At 31.1% G+C, this 18,926-nt stretch overlaps 2 protein-coding genes and 1 pseudogene across 2 annotated transcripts; 2 read left to right on the top strand and 1 right to left on the bottom strand.

Moving 5' to 3' along the window:
* The first annotated feature begins 2,237 nt into the window (after positions 1-2,237).
* LOC130803224 (isoflavone 2'-hydroxylase-like) lies at positions 2,238-8,461 on the top strand. The gene is made up of 2 exons (XM_057667397.1): positions 2,238-3,295; positions 7,655-8,461. Exons 1-2 carry the CDS (start codon positions 2,387-2,389, stop codon positions 8,273-8,275), a joined length of 1,530 nt encoding a protein of 509 aa, XP_057523380.1. The 5' UTR covers positions 2,238-2,386; the 3' UTR covers positions 8,276-8,461.
* A 3,001-nt stretch (positions 8,462-11,462) lies between these two features.
* LOC130802471 (uncharacterized) lies at positions 11,463-13,162 on the bottom strand. Its single transcript, XM_057666489.1, has 4 exons — positions 13,009-13,162; positions 12,527-12,817; positions 11,715-12,280; positions 11,463-11,624 (listed from the first exon to the last, which is right to left on the bottom strand). Exons 1-4 carry the CDS (start codon positions 13,160-13,162, stop codon positions 11,463-11,465), a joined length of 1,173 nt encoding a protein of 390 aa, XP_057522472.1.
* Positions 13,163-15,555: 2,393 nt separating this feature from the next.
* On the top strand, positions 15,556-18,926 carry LOC130803223 (cytochrome P450 81Q32-like; annotated as a pseudogene).

Raw genomic sequence — 18,926 nt, 5'->3', positions numbered from 1 at the left:
ATTAATGGAAAATTTGAAAAACATAAGAGAAAAAAAAATTAACAAAATAATTTAGAATCAAACTTATTCCAAAAGTAAGCGTGAAATTTCCAAACCTGAAATTTCCAAACCTGAGGTTTGGGGCTGTTCGTAGTTAGTAACTGCGAACAGGTCAAAAAAGACAAAATAGTTGTTCGCAGTTAGTAACTGCGAACAACTATTTGACCTACGAACAGCAACAGGACAAAATAGTTGTTCCTAGTTACTAAGTGGGAACAACTATTTTTGTCTTTTTTGACCTGTTCGCAGTTACTAACTGCAAACAGACTCAAATCTCAGGTTTGGGAATTTCACGCTTACTTTTGAAATAAGTTTGATTCTTAGTTTATTTTGTTAATTTTTTTTTTGCTTAAGTATTTCAAAAATTCTAATTAATGTCCAATCATTATCCATCTTCTTTTCCCACATTCCTATTGATTAGTGGTTGTGAGATCTAAAGATAATGTCATCATAAGGAGTTAAATAAATTGATTAGTGATTAAATAAAAATACACAAATTCTCATATGAGACGGTCTCACAGTGAGACTATTTTAATTGGGTTGGTTCAATATACATTTATTTTTAAAATGATGACTTTTTATAGTCTTACAGTTTTCACTTATAGCTTAAAGTAATTATTTATAATTTCAAAGTGATTACTTAGAGAAATGGACTTACTTATATGGACTCGTCTCATGGTGAAACAGTCTTATATAAGACGCGCTAATAAAAATAATGTTTTTGGTTGGCAGTTGTAATTTTTTAATTGATAATTATGATTTTCTAGTTAATAGCTATACTATACTGTACATTCCTAGTCATGTTGGATCTTGTTTTATCGTCTCAATACAAGGACTATTAATATCAACTTTTTATAATTTTTGATTAAGAACAATTAGAGATTTAAAGGTTAAAATATTGACTCGATAAGTTTGAAAATCTGAATGGGACTAACGACTAAGGCTTGGAGTAGATATTTTAAATCTTGAAATACCCTTTTAAGCCTTGGAATAAATATTTTAACTGTTGGACTTAGGAAAAGTTGGTAAAAAAATATAGTTTAGCCTAGGAGGAGGAAGATTAGGGATTGGAGTAGGGGTTTTTAAATCTTTTAAGTATTTTATGTTTTAAAATAAATATTTTAAGGCCCTAGCCTAGTAGGTAAGAATTTTTTTAAAAAAATACTTAAAGGGCTGCACCGGAATTATTAAAATATTTCGTTTTAAATTGATTTTTGTAAAATATTTACTAATACTCATAACTGGTTGGAAATAAGGTCAATTTCTCACAAACGACACGTTGATGGAAAAATTGAACAATAATTGTTGATGTCGAACTAAATATTAAAGTCCGTTTTGTTTAGATTTGTGCTTTTCTTTGAAATGACCTCAAAGTTAAATGGGCCCAAATTTAAAAAGTGAGTAATAAAAACAATTAGTTGAAAAATCAGTTCGTCTTATATGAAATCGTCTTATTTGAAAATGAATTTATATAGTTAGTTTTTCTTTAATTGTTTCTTTTAATTATAGGTGATTATTTTAATCGACTAAATATACATAAATTAGTCTAATAGACTTTGTTGAAAGAGATAAAAAATAATATAATGTGTAAATGAAAATTAAAAAGTATTATAAATCATAATAAAAATAAAAATGAGACAAATTTAACAAAACCAACTAATAAAAAATAAAAATGGGTCTAATAGGCGAACGCATTAGTGTTGTGTAGCGTACCTTTTGTATGTTGCAAAGATGGAATATTTAGTATTTCGTGGACTAAAAAGAAATACTAAAAACAAATGACTTGTAAAAAACAATATATATGAAATTGACTAGCCTTATGAAGAGAAATATTTTGTGGACTAAAAATAAAAATAGATAAATTTAACAAAATCATTAGTTTAAATTTTTAGTTGAATTGATTTATTGATATTATATTAGAGCCAACGTAACGAAAGATTAGGGGTTCAAATCTTATACACTCCTCATTTCAATGTAGGCCTGTGCAACATCAACATTTCTAGTCTAAGAGTTCTTGTTTGAGGGGGCGTGTTAGAGTATATACGATATCTTAGAATCTCAACTACCAATTTAAACTTTTAATTGAGTTGTTTCTTGAAACTATGTGTTAGAATTTACACTTTTGATTTGAAAACCTCTTGTGAGAGGGACATGACAGAATTTACATGTAGACAATATACATATTTAAGTGTTGCATTAGGACATTTCTCTATTCGGTTATTCCAACTAATAAAATTTAATTGGGAGGGTTGGTGGAATTTGGAAGGATTAACGATCCTTATCCCATCCTCATCCTTACAAACACACTTCATCTTAACCAAAACATTTCTACCAAGCTCAAATCACCATGGATACCATAATTCTTTTCAAATACTTCACTTTCTTCCTAGCAACATACTTCATCCTCAAATATGCATTTTTAGGCTCTAAACTTAAAAAGCTACCACCAAGCCCATTTCTCTCCTTTCCAATTATAGGCCATCTATACCTGTTCAAAAAGCCGCTACACCGTTTCTTAGCCAATATAGCGACTAAACATGATCCGATCCTCTATCTGAAGTTTGGATCCAGACCTATTATTTTACTCTCTAACCCAAGTGGAGTAGAGGAGAGTCTAGGTCGAAACGATGTATTTGTTAATCGACCTAGGCTTCTCCCTGGAAAATATAATGGAAATAATTATACTACTATTACATGGGCTCCATATGGGGCCCTTTGGAAGAATCAACGTAGGATCTCAGCTGTTGAGATTCTATCTCCTCAACGGCTGCAGATCTTATCAAGAATTCGGGCTGATGCAGCCCGATTTTTCATCATTAAGATGATGAAATTGATAGGTAATACTAAAGATGGTGTTGTGGAGATGAAATCTATCATATTTGGGCTTACTTTAGATAATTTAACAAGGATGATAATAGGAAAAATAAACTATGAACATAAAGATGAATATTTAAGAGGGTTTGATAACTTAGTTGAGCAAAGTTCTAGTAGAAGTGGGATTTCAAATTTGGAAGATTTTCTACCTATTTTGAAGTGGTTTAGGCCATTTTGGGGGACAAATAACGAGAAGATATTGAAGAAGACTAAAGACGGAAAGGAAGAGATGATGAAAGCATTGTTGGAAGAACATAGAAAATTGGAGAAAGATGGAAACTTGGGTGAGGATAGAACGAGGTCAATGTTACATGTTTTACTATCTTTGCAAAAGGAGGATCCTCACTATTATACCGATGAGTTGATTGGATACCTTATATTGGTAAGTTTTTATTGCTAATTTATCCCTTTTTATTTGAGAGTAGTAGAGTATATAATATATATACATATTGGCGATCTAATCATCGGGTTTTCAATTTAATTGGTCATTTGACATAATATAAAACGCCAGTGTGATGTAAAAATCAGGGGTTCAAATCTCATTCGAACTCAATGAGCTAAGAAAGGAATTCATCTTTTCTAATAGCGTAGATAATGAAATTTGAATATTTATAAAAAGTAAAAAAGAAAGACCTTAACCTTTAAACTAACACACAATCCTCACCAATTTTTTCTTGAGGTTTTATGTCTTGTGAATATGATTCTTTTAAGGTTTTAATTGGAAAATTTCTTATGCTTTTCACTACTCTTGTATTGGCAAAAAGGAAGAGCTGGTGTGGATACGACTTTTCGATATTTATATCTAGATCCATTTATGTCCATCTTATTGACGTTGTATATTCATTTTATATCCGCTATTTTATAAACTTAAAACACATTAAATGGTTCTTTCTTCTATATATATTCCTCCATGAATAAATTATGAATAAATTACGAATAAATTACTTGGCCTCCACCATATGGAGTTGCTATTAGTGTTCCAAAATCCTTTCAAAAAAGATCATGTACTTTAACACTATGTCTATGTACAAAATATTTACTTGGCACAAAGTTTACAATTAATGATGTTATAATTATGTACCATTTGTCCTATAAAAAAAACCATGTACCAATTTGTAATTATATAATGGGATACTCCTTGATTCCATAAAAATCACTAATACAATCGATTATTATGTAAATATTTTCAAATTAATTGTAGTAATCTCAATAGAACATCAGCAACCTTATTAATAAAAAGATTTATATATTTGAAAATACAAACATATATATCAATTTGATGATAGGGACAAGTGACACGTAATAAGTGACACTGTCAAGGAACCAACTCAACCAAAAGCTTAAGCTGATGGTTGAAGCCCCAGGATGTGTTATATACTCTAACACGCCCCCTCACACGAGAGCCCTTTGGGCTAGAAGTGTGGATGCAACACATGTTCTCCTCATACATGGTGCTCAATATTCCACTTTGAATGAGGGGTGGGTGAGATACGAACCCGTGACCTTTTGTCACATTGGCTTCTGATACCATGTCAAGGAACCAACTCAACCAAAAGCTTAAACTGATGGTTAAAGCCCCAGGATATGTTATATACTCTAACAGACACATATATTTAATAATAAAATAAAAGTGGTCACTTTAATTAGTATATTTCTAATAATCAAGCTAACCTTTAAAAAAATTATGTTCAAAAAAATAAGAGATGAAAACAAGATTAAATTAAAAAGAATCATTTTCGTGAAGGACTCTTCCTGAAGTTTTAAAGTTTTAAAATTGGTCTATAAGAGGATGATATAATGGTTGTCAACCTAACTTATTGCTGATTGTGGTAATTTTGCGTCTATATTATTAATTAATTAATTGATGGGTAATCTTGATTTGAATGATATAATCATATTTGCATTCTTTTTCTTAAAAAAGAATTCTCAACACTTTGGATTCTTTTGTGGTCCAATGGATACGTAATGAATTTTTAATTTAAGTTATTATAGTTTTAGAAATTAATAGAGTATATGACATGCATTGTTGTCATAACTATGAGCTTATATGTTAGGCCCACATAATAATCAATTTAAGTTTTGGTTAAGTTGATTTTATAACATTTTATCAGAAGCCCACGCCATGGATTCGAATCACATTTACGATTTTTCAAAGGAAAATTTAATTTAAAAGATATGAACTTTAACTCATCTGCTTTTAAAGATTTGAATTTTCATTTATATTTTAAAGGTTCGAGCTTTAATGTGTCTCCGCTTCTAAAAATTCTTTTTACCTTTGATCAGTTGAACAAGTTTCTTCTTCTCCAAAAACAGATTTCTTTCTTCCTCATCAATGACTTTTTAGTTTTCTTTGCTAGAAAGGTATTATTTGGGTCTGAATTTGGGGATGATAGTAAGAAAACCCTTCATTTCTTAGGTATGTCTTGATTATTGTAGATTTGGGTAGTTTTCTCACCAATAGAATTTGATTAGATGGATTTTTGAATCAATTCTTAAAAGAAGGAAATGGGTTTTTGAATAATAATGGTGCTTAAAGAATGAAATGGGTTTTTGTATCAAATCAAGGATAAAATAATAATGGTGCTTAAACAATGAAATGGGTTTTTAAATCAATTCTTCCTTCTTCATCAAAAATAAGTTTACTAATTAAAAATTAAGATGGATTTTTGAATCAATTCTTCCTTCTTCATTAAAATAATAAAACATACCTTTAAAATCAAATTTTACTTTTTCAAATGGAATTATTTGCGACAACTATGTGGGAGACTTTTTGCTCCATCCAAATTTCTAATTAACCGAAATGATTCTCGTATAAGGGACTGTGAATTGTATAATTTGTTAAGAGCAATTAAAATTATAGAAAAATCTAGGTCTGAATCTGTTTAGACGATCCAAGTTATTTAATTGAAAAACCTATTAATATTAAATGTTGTAATATAAAACATAAAAATAAAAATTAATTTGATTCGATACAATGTAACAATGAGAATTCAACGCATCTTTTCTAGCATTGTGCATTGGTATTTGGCTAATTAAATCGGTGTCATGATGTGGGCTGAAGGTGAATTTGGTTATGACAGTACGATTCTATGCTTTTCAAAACACGATGCAAATCAATTAAGAAGGAATGAATAGGAGATTTGTATATCTTTTTAGTATTTGAATTTTAATATTTTTATTACTGAGTTCGATAGGCTGAAAAAAATAGAGTTAAAGTAAGATTCGAATTTTAAATTTTATCTAAAAAATATAACACTTGTTTAAATTGAGATAAGTTTATATTCCAAATTATAAGATTTTAAATCAGACAATATGACTTGAAGTTTTTATGTGTTGTATATGTGACTTTAATTTTGTTAATTAAACATATAAAATAAATTTACACAAACTTAGTAGGTTACAAACACATATGACAAGTTCAAACTATTGCTTTACATACACCAAATGCGAATTTCATCATCGGGAACACCATATATCGAACATAGTAACAAGAAGATTTTATATGTGACCTGATATTAATTCTAGGCGAGATGCTCTTTTCTAAAACATCATTTCCTCCCTACTATGGTGCTTGGCAATATAAACCGGAAATATGTTATGAGATACAAAGAATTACACTAAATTCCTAACACAAGGAACTTAGAACGACATGAGAAAACTTAAGTGGAAGAAGAAATGGAAATTTACAATCGAGGATTGCAAGTTCTCTATGTAAAGTACTAGAGAAGAAAAGAAAAAACAGAATTTACATGTACATTCCATGTACATCTCATGTAAGAAATAACTTATACATGCCTTCTATATTTATAGAAAAGCATACAACCATTCATGACGTTATATGTCACGTCATAAAACACAAGATTGATTAACGAACTAATGTCTTATTTCAATCAATCCATCCCAATATATCTGGTTAATATAATCATATTTACCGTTGGTAGTTATATTAAAACTAATAAAACGGATAAACTAACTTTGCAAGAAAAACCCGCAAAACAATGCGCAACTGGCGGGCCACGACCTACTGTTTCCACAAACAGTAACTTTCTTTCCTTTCTCGTGAGCCGTGAGTTATTTCATGATCGGTGAACACTACTTTTTGCTCAAAACATAAACTTTGCAACCTTGGGATATTTTCAAATTAATTTATTCAAATTAATTATTTAATTTAATTAATTATAATTTTCGCTAACCATTATACGCTCGACAACAGTATGTGACTTGTTTCATCAATCAATAAACAAATTAATCACTATGGATAATTGATGTGCCTTCTTATTTTCTGAATAATAATGAGTTTACTCTAATCTACAATAAAAGAGTTTTATGTTATTCACCCACTAATGGAAGCTAAGTTGATTATTTGCATTCTAAATTTCAGACTAATTTAAGGTAAGTTCATAATATGATATTATGTAGTGATTTTTTTATGTTCTCATTGGCCTTAGATAAATTAACAAAATAAATCAAAGTGAGTTGTTTAAAATTTATACAAGTTGAATTTTCTTGATGTAAGTTAATTCATTGACTTAAAAATTCAATCAAGATATTTTGTATTTACCATACTTATCATCTAATACAAGGACTTGAAAAATTAAATATTCCTAGCTTCTTTATACGGAGTTAGTTTTCATTTTTTATTATTTAATTGCTAATTTAATATGAATGTATGACATTTCATTTTTTAGTATGTTATATGATTATATGATATGATGACATTTGTTATTCCACCTTATTACAGGCTCTTTTTCAAGCTGGGGTAGATTCTTCATCAGCAACCTTAGAATGGGCACTTAGTCTTCTCGTTAACCATTCAGAAATCCTAATAAAAGCGCAATCAGAAATAGATACAAATATTGGATACAATCGTCTAGTAGAAGAATCCGACAAAAACAATCTTCCTTACATTCAATGCATTGTGAATGAAACATTACGTATGTACCCAACAGTTCCATTAGCACTACCTCGAGAATCCATAAGTGAATGCGAAATAGGAGGATACCATATACCAAACAAATCAATGCTCATATATAACATATGGGCTATACATAATGATCCCAATATTTGGGAAGAGCCACGAAAATTCAAACCAGAGAGATTTGCCGGTGTTGAAGGGACTAGATTAGGGTACAAATTCTTACCTTTTGGTATTGGTAAGAGGGTTTGTCCAGGGGAACATTTAGCAAATAGAGTTCTTTGGTTAAATTTGGCGTTAATGATTCAATGTTTTGAGTGGGAAAGAGTTAGCCAAGAATTGGTTGATATGAAAGAAAGTGGTGGTGTTTCATTGACTAAGCTTGAGCCTCTATTGGTTAAATGTCGTCCTCGTTCATGCATGATAGATTTACTTTCTCAACTCTAATTAAGGCATAGTATATCATGTATCACTCACTATATGTAACATAAATAAATAGTATATCATGTATCACTCACTATATGTAACATAAATAAATAAGATATTGTAATCGGTGACGGATCTAGAACTCATACTCAGTTGGAGCAAAATTAATATAAAATGATTTAACAAAAATCATTTTGTCAATCACATTCTACTTATTTATATAAAGAGGATAACTTTTGTAAAAAATTTTTAAAATTACAAAAAGTAGTTAAAGTAACATGGCTTAGATGGGCTTCCCACAACTACGGAATTGTCCAATATATCAATATTATAACGTTGTTACGAATTGAATCGGAAAATTGTAAATGGTTCTTCTTGAAAATAATTGTAGAGAAAATTATTTAAAACTACCTTTTCTATACACTAGTTTGCAAAAAACTACCTTTTATAAATTTTTTTGCAAAAAACTACCTTTTATAATACTTTTTTTGCGAAAGACTACCTTTTAACGTTTTGTTAGGGTTTGACCGTTGAATGTAACGGTTGACCATCACGTGACTTGCACGTGATGTTATAAGGCTTTTAAACCCTTCTTCTTCACTGATTTCTTCAAACCCTAATTCTTGAGATGCCGTTTTTTCTTCGAAAACCCAAATTCCTTGTTCTTCATCCTCGTTTCTCCCTTCTTTCTTTCTCCTTGATTTGGAATCAGTAAGTCAGTGAAGCAAGCCAATTTTTTTTGCAAATAATTGGGAACGTCTTCTTCTTCTTCTAGCGAAAATTCGAAATCTGAGAATTGTCGCTGTGGAGTTCCCTTTGCAAGGAGGGTTTCTTGGACCAAGGAAAATCCCGGAAGAAGGTTTAAGAGTTGCGTTTTTTATGATCCTGATACAAATTGGAGGGGATGCAAAAAGTTTAAATGGGTTGATCAACCTGAAATGTCTGTTTGGCAAAGAGAACTCACGAACAAGCTTGTGGAGGAGAAGCGACAATTGGCAACCGAAATCAAGATCTTGACATCAAGGGTTTGTTGCTTGGAACTTGAAAAGGAACAAGCAATTTCAGAAATACAAAGGATGTAGACGAAATGGATGAATCAGTTTACAAGCTTTGCATTAGGGTTTTTCGTTTGTTTTTTGTTAGTGTTTGTTGTACTAATCAAGGCTAGTATTTGAAGTTTAGGACCTAACTCACAACAATTGTAACATTGTTTTGGGTATTGTAAAATGATTGTTATCATTGAATGAATTAAGCTTTTATTTGTAACATGAGCATGTTGAATGAATAAATTAAGTTTTTATCTTTTCCACTACATTTCTTTGCAGGTATTGTGTTCTGCCTACTGTGTATGTTCTGTTTGGTATGTATGAGCTGGTTTGTTTGCTGTTTTTGGTATGTTTGCTGTGTATCATGATGGATTTGTTGCTTGAAACTTGTGGCTCTTGTTTTGGTATGTTTGCTGTGTTTGAAGCACCCAAACATAAAATATGTTTGCTGTGTTTGCAAAACACATTTTCAGCAGTGATTCAAGACAATGCAACTTGCTGCATTGATGAACTGATTTCAATATAACTTCATGGATTCATTGTGTGCTGAAGTGCTGTAAACAAATTCATTATAACTTCATGGATTTCAATATAACTGAATGGATTTCAATGTAGCTGATTTTCAGCACTACTGTAGTTCATTGATTGATTTTCAGCACTTACAAACACAGTACATGGATCATTTGCACTAATACATTGCACATTTGCACATTTGCACATTGCACAGTACATGCATACATTGAACACTGATTTGCTGCACATTGAACATTGAACATTGAACAAAATGCACAACACATGAACTGATTTGCTGCACATATCAGTTCATTGAACACTGATTCAAACATCAGTTCAGTCTCATTACTTGAACACTGATTCAAACATCAGTTCAGTCTCATTACTTGAACACTGATTAAAACATCAGTTCAGTCTCTGTACTTGAACATTGATACTGATTTGCTGATTCAGTCTCAGAAACTAAGAAATACAAAGGATCATTACTCAGTTAAGAACATTACTCAACTTCAATTACATTCAACATATACTGTTTTGATTACATCTAGTTCACGATAGTACATTCTTGAGTTCATTTGATACACTAATACATTTCTTACATTAAATTGACAAATTACATTCAACACATACTTTTGAAGCTCTATACTTGACTTTGTTCATCCATTACATATGTAGTACTTGCATCTGTTGCACTTGTCATTAGTTGATCACTACTTGAGCAAGGCATGTCACTTGGTGTGGACAGTTGAGTACAAGATGATCCTGTTTTAGGCCTTCCACCCTTTGACCTCATCTTTGTTGACTGTGTTTTGGTTGGATTCTTGCATCCCTTTTTGTAGTGACCTAACTCACCACAATTACCACATCTCCGTTGCTTGTATTCTCGAACAGCAGTTGCAGGCTTGTTACCTCGTTTACCTTCATCAGTTTCCTTTTTCCTTTTCCTTAATTTAGGCCTTCCAGGAATCTTTCGAAATGGTGGAGGAAGAGGTTGGGCTAATGTAGTTGTCGGCCACATTTCGCGTCCAGGCATACCATAAAACTTAGGACCATACGTCTTGGCATACGTTTCTACAAGATACGCCTCATGGACAAATTCACTAGCATCTAATTTTCTAATAAGAATACAAGCCATGGCATGTTTGCAAGGGATCCCAATAAGATTCCAACTTCCACAAAGGCATGTCTTGTTGGTCAAGTTTACAACGTAACTATTTTCATCATCATCCACCTCAAACTCAGACACATCTACTGGGATCACCCTCAAACCATATATTTCCTTTGAATTTTTTTCAATCATTTTGGTGACAGCTGGCATCAACACACCTTTAAATTTACCCAACCCTTCTCGTTTGGCTGCACTCCTTTGCATCACATATCTCCTAATCCACTCCATAAGAGAAATAATTGGCTTCCCTCTAGCTTCTAATAACACGTTGTTGAATGACTTACAAATATTATTTAACAACATGCCAAACTTACTCCTATTACAAAAGGCATGCCTAGACCAATGTTTTGCGGGAATAGCAGATAGATATGCATGTGCCTCAATAGAAATATTCTTTATTGCAATCATTTCCTTATCAAAATGAAACTGTGCACGAAGATTTTACACAAATTAGTACAACATAATAGTCAAATATGGTATTCTACACATGATTCCGTATCTTGTTGTAAGCTCTTGCTGCTCTCCAAAAGTGTTGTTTGTACAACTCTCCAGGAAACTTGATCTTGAAGTTAGCCCAAATATGCCTACAACAGAACCTAATTTCAACCTCAGGAACTACTGAATTCAAAGCTTCAATCAAACCCTGCAATGCCCATGAAGGTATAACATTAGTATTAGGTTTAAAACATTAGTCACATATGAAACAAAACTTGTGTTAACATAACGTTCATACCTTTTGCCTATCGCTCATGAAGGTAAAATCTTCACATCCAGCTCGTGCACAACTACTCGATGGACTAACCGACTTCAGGTCTTCTACGAGGAGATTTAGAAACCAAGTCCAGGTTTCTACATTTTCGGTTTCTACCACAGCCCATGCAACAGGGAAGATGTTATTGTTCCCATCCTTACCTACAGCAGTAAGCAAAACCCCAGGGAATTCTCCCTTCAAATGTGCCCCATCCACACCTATAATAGGTCTACATCCAGCAACAAAACCCTCCTTACATGCTGGCAAACATATATACATCCTTTGAAACAAGGGTGGAGGTGTGTCTATTCCAATGCATTTCACGATTGCAGTGCTTCCTGGGTTAAACCTCCTTATCGCTTCAGCATAATCCCACACCCTACTATACTCTTCATTAGCATCACCAACGATCATTTTCTTAGCAATTCTTTTAGCCATGTAACACTTAGAATAGTTCACTTCACAATCTATCTCTCTGTTAACCCGTTTCATAAATGCCCTTAAATCCCAATTTGGATTTTCCCTCCAATCCTCTATGTAATTCTCAGCTAAATACAACGCAGTGACTTTGTTATTAATGTGTTGGTGACCACAAGTGTGCTCGGGAATATAACTCCTTATTTGAAGTGTCTCCTCATCTTTCAACTTCTTAGCATGAACCTTAAAATAACACTTCTTATCCTTCCCACAAACACAATTTACAATTCTAGCTTTCGATTTCAGAAAATCACATCTATTGTAGCAATACACGGTTATCCTACTTCTACCATTATGCAAGTAATAATAATTGTAACCACATTCAACAGCATGGTACCTTAATGCTTTTCTAAAGACATATATCGAAGGAAACTTAAGGCCTAACGACAAATTGATCTTACCCTTAAAATCAACCTCGGGATTAAATGTAGCACAGCTGACTATACCTTCCTCATCAACATTCAAAGCACCCAAATCATCATCGGACTCCAGTTCATCATCATTAACGTATATGTCTCTGTTGTTTTCTTCATCAATTTTCTTATCTACTATCAACCTAATTTCATCCTCACCAATAAACACATCATCGAGACCATATACTACATTTTCTGCAAACAAATCAGAATCATCCTCATATTCATCCTCATCACTACAATTGTAATCATCATCACTGTTATCCTCATCCTCAATATAGAAATTTCTATGTGGCCTCTCTCATTTGTTGTAAGGTTTAGGGAAGAAATAGCAGCTGAGGTAGTTGTTTTAGATCTAGGGTTAGCACTTACACATTCTTTATAACCCGTATATGTGTTTGGTGGTCCCATTTGCCCAACAACAGCATCTACATTTGGTGTTTCCAACTCATCCACTACCTCATGTGCCACATCAGATGTATCGACCTCCACCTCATCTACCCTAACATTACCCAACTCAGTTGCCAACTCAGAATGCATCTTTTTCGAAGTAGTTGATTTTTTTCCAGATTTTCAATTTCTTCATGTTATTGATTTATCTAATTAAGAACCCTAATAAATTATTCATAGACAACAACAATCAATTTACAAATTAAACAATAATTTACACGAAATTCAATATAAAAAATCGCAGCCAAAAAGAGGCAGATTTGAAGAAGGATTTCAATTTTAAAGAAAAAAAAAACAGTGAAAAATAAAACCGTAATTGAAGAAGACATACCTCTAAATGTTGAAAGCTTCACCAGGAAGATGTCGCAAGGAAAAGAGAAGGAATAGAAGAACTTAGATAGATGAATTCAAGAACAGAGAAGGTGGAAATCGCAGTGTAGTTTGAGTTTGGGATTGAAATCGCAGAACTGAAGATGGGTTTAAGAGCCTTATAACATCACGTGCAAGTCACGTGATGGTCAACCGTTACATTCAATAGTCAAACCCTAACAAAACGTTAAAAGGTAGTCTTTCGCAAAAAAAAGTATTATAAAAGGTAGTTTTTTGCAAAAAAATTTATAAATGATAGTTTTTTGCAAACTAGTGTATAGAAAAGATAGTTTTAAGTAATTTTCTCATAATTGTAATATGTGATCAAAAATAAAAAAATGTACGAAATGTGTCTTTATAGACATGTATACGTCAATTTGTCATCGTTCAATGTTGTTTTTGTTCGACTTTATTTATCACGACAAAACAACAAATTTTGAAAATAAACAAAGTTGCGACTAAATTAAAGCTCATCTATAAAGTGTTGACAATTGTTTAATAAATGATTTTACGTGTAGCTAATAGAAATTCCTATAATATTTTGTAATATATTTTATCAGTTAATTATAAATATTTTTTCCACTCTAAATTATTTGTAATATTTGCATAGTAATACTATTTACCAATAATTTTGTTTATGTGATATCTACTTATGCATAAGAAATATATAGTAATGTTGGATCTTATTTGATTCACCTTAAAATACATTAGTTTTTTTTTACCTCAGATAGTAATTTTTAAATATATAAGTTTCATAATTTTTTGTCAAGCAGAAAAAATATTTAGTATCAAATAATTTTTTAAATAGCGTGTAAAAAGAAATGTTACAAGTAATTTGGAATAGAGAAAATAAGTAGTAAGAAATACATTAAAAGTCTCAGGTTAGAGATTGCCCGCAAGGTGGATGGTCTCGAGCTCTTTGCACTAATTCCTTTGTTTTTAATTGCTTGGTTCTATGAAAGATTAAAAAATGATGGGGTCATTTAAATTGCATTAATGATATTAAAAAAGAGTTAAAATATATTAATGAGAACAAAAGAAAATATTAGAGTCATTTCTATAAAAGAAAAATTATAACAAAGTCAAATAAACGGACTAAAAAAATATAGCAATTTGTTGGAAACTAAACGAATAGTACAATTTTGGAGTCTCCCAAATCCCAATCTCGGAGAGATTACTTTTCACTTGTTACTTGTAAGTAAGACATGGACCCCAATCACATGTATATTAAAGTAAAAGAGTTAAGTACAAAGTCCGTGATTTGTGTTTGGATTTTTGCTCCTCAAATTCAGATTGAGTAAAAACCATTAAAAAATACTTCATATATTTTATAAAAAAAAAGTGAGATAAATGTACAAGTAAGTTAATATGTGAATAAAAATTTTAAAAATATTTTTAAGTTTTAATCATTAGTTTAAATTTTTATTTAAATTAATTTTTTAGCATGATATTTTCAATTATTCCTTATTTAAAATTGTAAAATATTTGGCGACATATATATTGAGACCCCAGAATATTTAGTATGTTCATGGAGTAAAAACAAATGACTAGTTAGAAACAATGAAAACGACGTAAGAACACATCAAAATCAAGTGGTCATTTAGCCATTAATTTTTCACCTTTTGTGGCTTTTTCGCCTACCTAGTTTTAAAACATCTAGTAATCCATATTGTAATCCAGTTAAAAAAAAAATCATCATTATTTTTTCTCGTATTTTCTTACACACCATTTTGGTAGATCATTATTTTCACTTTCCTCCAAAAATTTTGTTTTTATGGTAAAAAAAATCATCATTTTGATGGCTATATAAAAAAATAGAGTATATAACATATTATAAAAGTATAAGTGCAACTATTAACTTAATATTTTGGTTGAATTGATTTCTTGATTTAATATCAGAAGTCAACATGAATGAAGACTTATGTGTTCAAATATCATTCACTCTTCGTTTCAATAGAAATACTTAGCATTCTGTATGAGGAGTGTTTGTGTTAGATTTATACTTTTAGCCCATAAAAAACTCTCATATAAAAGAAAATATAAAATTATATGTTTTCATTCACATATTTAACTATTGCATTACAACTTTTAATTCCCTATTCGGTTATTCCATCCTCATCCTTACAAACATCCTACATCTTAACCAACCATGGATACCATAATTCTTTTCAAATACTTCACTTTCTTCCTAGCAACATACTTCATCCTCAAATATGCTTTTTTAGGCTCTAAACTTAAAAACCTACCACCAAGCCCATTTCTCTCCTTCCCAATTATAGGCCATCTATACCTATTCAAAAAGCCGCTACACCGTTCATTAGCCAATGTAGCGACCAAACATGGTCCGATCCTCTACCTAAGGTTCGGATCTAGACCTATTATCTTACTCTCTAGCGTAAGTGGGGTAGAGGAGAGTCTAGGTCGGAATGATGTATTTGTTAATCGACCTAGACTTCTCCTTGGAAAATATAATGGAAATAATTATACTACTATAGGATGGGCTCCATATGAACCCATTGGAAAAATCTACGTGGGATCTCAGCCGTTGAGATTCTATCACCTCAACGACTGCAGATTCTATCGAGAATTCGGGCTGATGCGGCCCGATCCTTTATTAGTAGGATGATAAAATGAAGTAATACTAAAAATGGTGTTGTGGAGATGAAATCCATCATATTTGAGCTTATTTTAGATAATTTAATGAGGATGATTATAGGGAAAATGAACCATGAATATAATGAATATTTAAAAGGGTTTGATAAGTTAATTGAGAAAAATTATAATAGAAGTGGGGTCTCAAATTTGGAAGATTTCTACCATTTTTGAAGTGGATTAGGCCATTTTGGGGGACAAATATTGAGGAGATATTGAAGAAGACTAAAAAAGAAAAAGAAGAGATGATGAAAGCATTATTGGAAGAACATAGAGAATTGGAGAAAGATGGAAAGTTGAGTGAAGATAGAAAGAGGTCAATGTTACATGTTTTACTCTCTTTGCAAAAGGAGGATCCTCATTATTATACTGATGAGTTGATTGAACATCTAATATTGGTAAGTTTTATTGGTAATTGTCCATCAATCAACTTAACCAAAAATTTAAGCTTATGGTTAAGGTCACATGATATGTTATATACTTTAACACGTCTTCTCACACAAAAGCCCTTTGGGTTAGAAATGTGGATATAACACATGTCATTCTCATACTTGTCACGCTGACTTTTGATACCATGTCAATGAGCCAATTAACTCAACTAAAAGCTTAAGCTCACGATTACGGCCCAAAGAATATGTACTCTTAACAATAATTTCTAATGTTTCTTTGTATATTTTGGTCTTATTAATATGGTTTTTATTACTATGCTAGAGGTTTTAGGTTGGACTTTCATTTAATTCCTTTCATTCTATCAAATTGTACAACAATGCAAGGAAGTTAAGTAAACTATTTCTATCACATTAATATATCAAAAAAAATCTTTGATGCCAAAATTATCATCAACATATTTCTTAATATTTTTAGATTAACAAAAATAACTTTAACAATTATTTCAATATCAAAAAAATTACATAAAAACTAGTTGTCCATATTTATATTATAATTTTATATGCTCATATAATTATATTTGGTATTAGTTGGGATATTTAATTTATATATTATATAATTATATTTGATATTAGTTGGGATATTTAATATATATATAAGACTCATCTCGCAAAAAGATCTTCTCATAAAACAATTTATGGCTAAAAATATGCCATCTCCACATACTTTTATCAATAACTAAGCTAGTCGGCTAATTAAGAACTTTATCTTTCAACAATTGGAAAAAAAAAAAAAAAAAAAAGCAAGATATTGAACACTTACAAAAAGGAAAGCAAAATGTAAACTAATCCTCATAAGTGGTTGGGAGGAAAGCAAAATGTAAAGTCAATTTCTCATTAACAATTTGTTAACATTTTTAAAATTTTTATCCATATATTTTGTTTATTTATTTATTTTAACTACATACATAAAGTACACTTTTGTTTGCCTTACTCCTTACAAAAATCAAACTTTTGCGACAAGTAGAATGCTTGCAATATAAGAAAAGAAAGAAAAATGAATACAAAAGTATAATTTATAGAAATAGTTTTATGGAGTCAACTTTTTACAAACCAATAGCTATGTTATTCACAAACTACTGGATATTAAGTTAATTTATTTTTAATTTATGACTAATTTAAGGTTAGTTTATAACATAATACTGTAAAGAATATGTAGTGATTTTTTTATTTTCTTATTTTCATTAGATATATTAACAAAATAAGTAAAAGTGAGTTTTTTTAAAAAAATTTATACAAGTTGAATTTTTTTTAATGTAAATCAATTCATTGACTTATAAATTCAATCAATATATTTACCATGCAGCTTTCAAGGACTTGAAAAATTAAATATTTACTTTCTTTATATGGAGTCAATTTTCAATTTTATTATTTAATTTGTTAATTTAATGAGAATGTCACATGATATTTTTATCTTCACTATTAGTATATTTTATGATTACATAATATGATGAAATTTGTTAAACATCTTATAGGCCCTCTTTCATGCTGGAGTAGATACTTCATCAGCAACTTTAGAATGAGCACTTAGTCTTCTCGTTAACCATCTAGGAACCCTAATAGAGGTGCAATCAGAAATCAATTCAAATATTGGATACAATCGTCTAGTCGAAGAATCCGACAAGAACAATCTTCCATACATTCAGTGCATTGTGAACGAGACATTACGTATGTACCCAACAGCTCCATTAGCACTACCTCGAGAATCCATAAGTGAATGCAAAGTAGGAGGATACCATATACCAAACAAATCAATGCTTATATATAACATATGGGCTATACATAATGATCCCAATATTTGGGTTGAGCCACGAAAATTCAAACCAGACAGATTTACCGGTGTTGAAAGGACTAGATTAGGGCACAAATTCTTACCATTTGGTATTGGTAGGAGGGTTTGTCTAGGGGAACATTTTGCAAGTAGGGTACTTTGGTTAGATTTGGCGTTAATGATTCAATGTTTCGATTGGGAAAGAGTTAGTCAAAAATTGGTTGACATGAAAGAAGGTGGTGGTCTTTCATTGACTAAGCTTGAGCCTCTTTTGGTCAAGTGTCGTCCTCGCTCATGCATGATGGGTTTACTTTCTCAACTCTAATCAAGGCATAGTATATCATGTATCAATAACTATTAGGGATGGGCACGGGATTGGACTTTAAAGGTTTATACCTAATTTAAGGATCTAGATCCACCTATGTTTGTACCCTATGGATCTGGGTTAAATGGGTCCATAATCTTAGGGTCCTGGTCCGCACTTGGGTCCACACTTTTCCGACCCATGATCCATACACCTTTTTTGCATCTTTTTTTTTAAAATTATATATTAGTTATTATGTGTATTTAATTGTTTGATTTGGAACTTTATCAATTTACGTAATTTGAAACGTGG

This window comes from Amaranthus tricolor, chromosome 16 (genome assembly GCF_026212465.1).
Source record: "Amaranthus tricolor cultivar Red isolate AtriRed21 chromosome 16, ASM2621246v1, whole genome shotgun sequence".
Taxonomy (NCBI): domain Eukaryota; kingdom Viridiplantae; phylum Streptophyta; class Magnoliopsida; order Caryophyllales; family Amaranthaceae; genus Amaranthus; species Amaranthus tricolor.
Note: the sequence above shows the minus strand (reverse complement) of the source record. Positions and strands in the feature narration are given on the sequence as shown.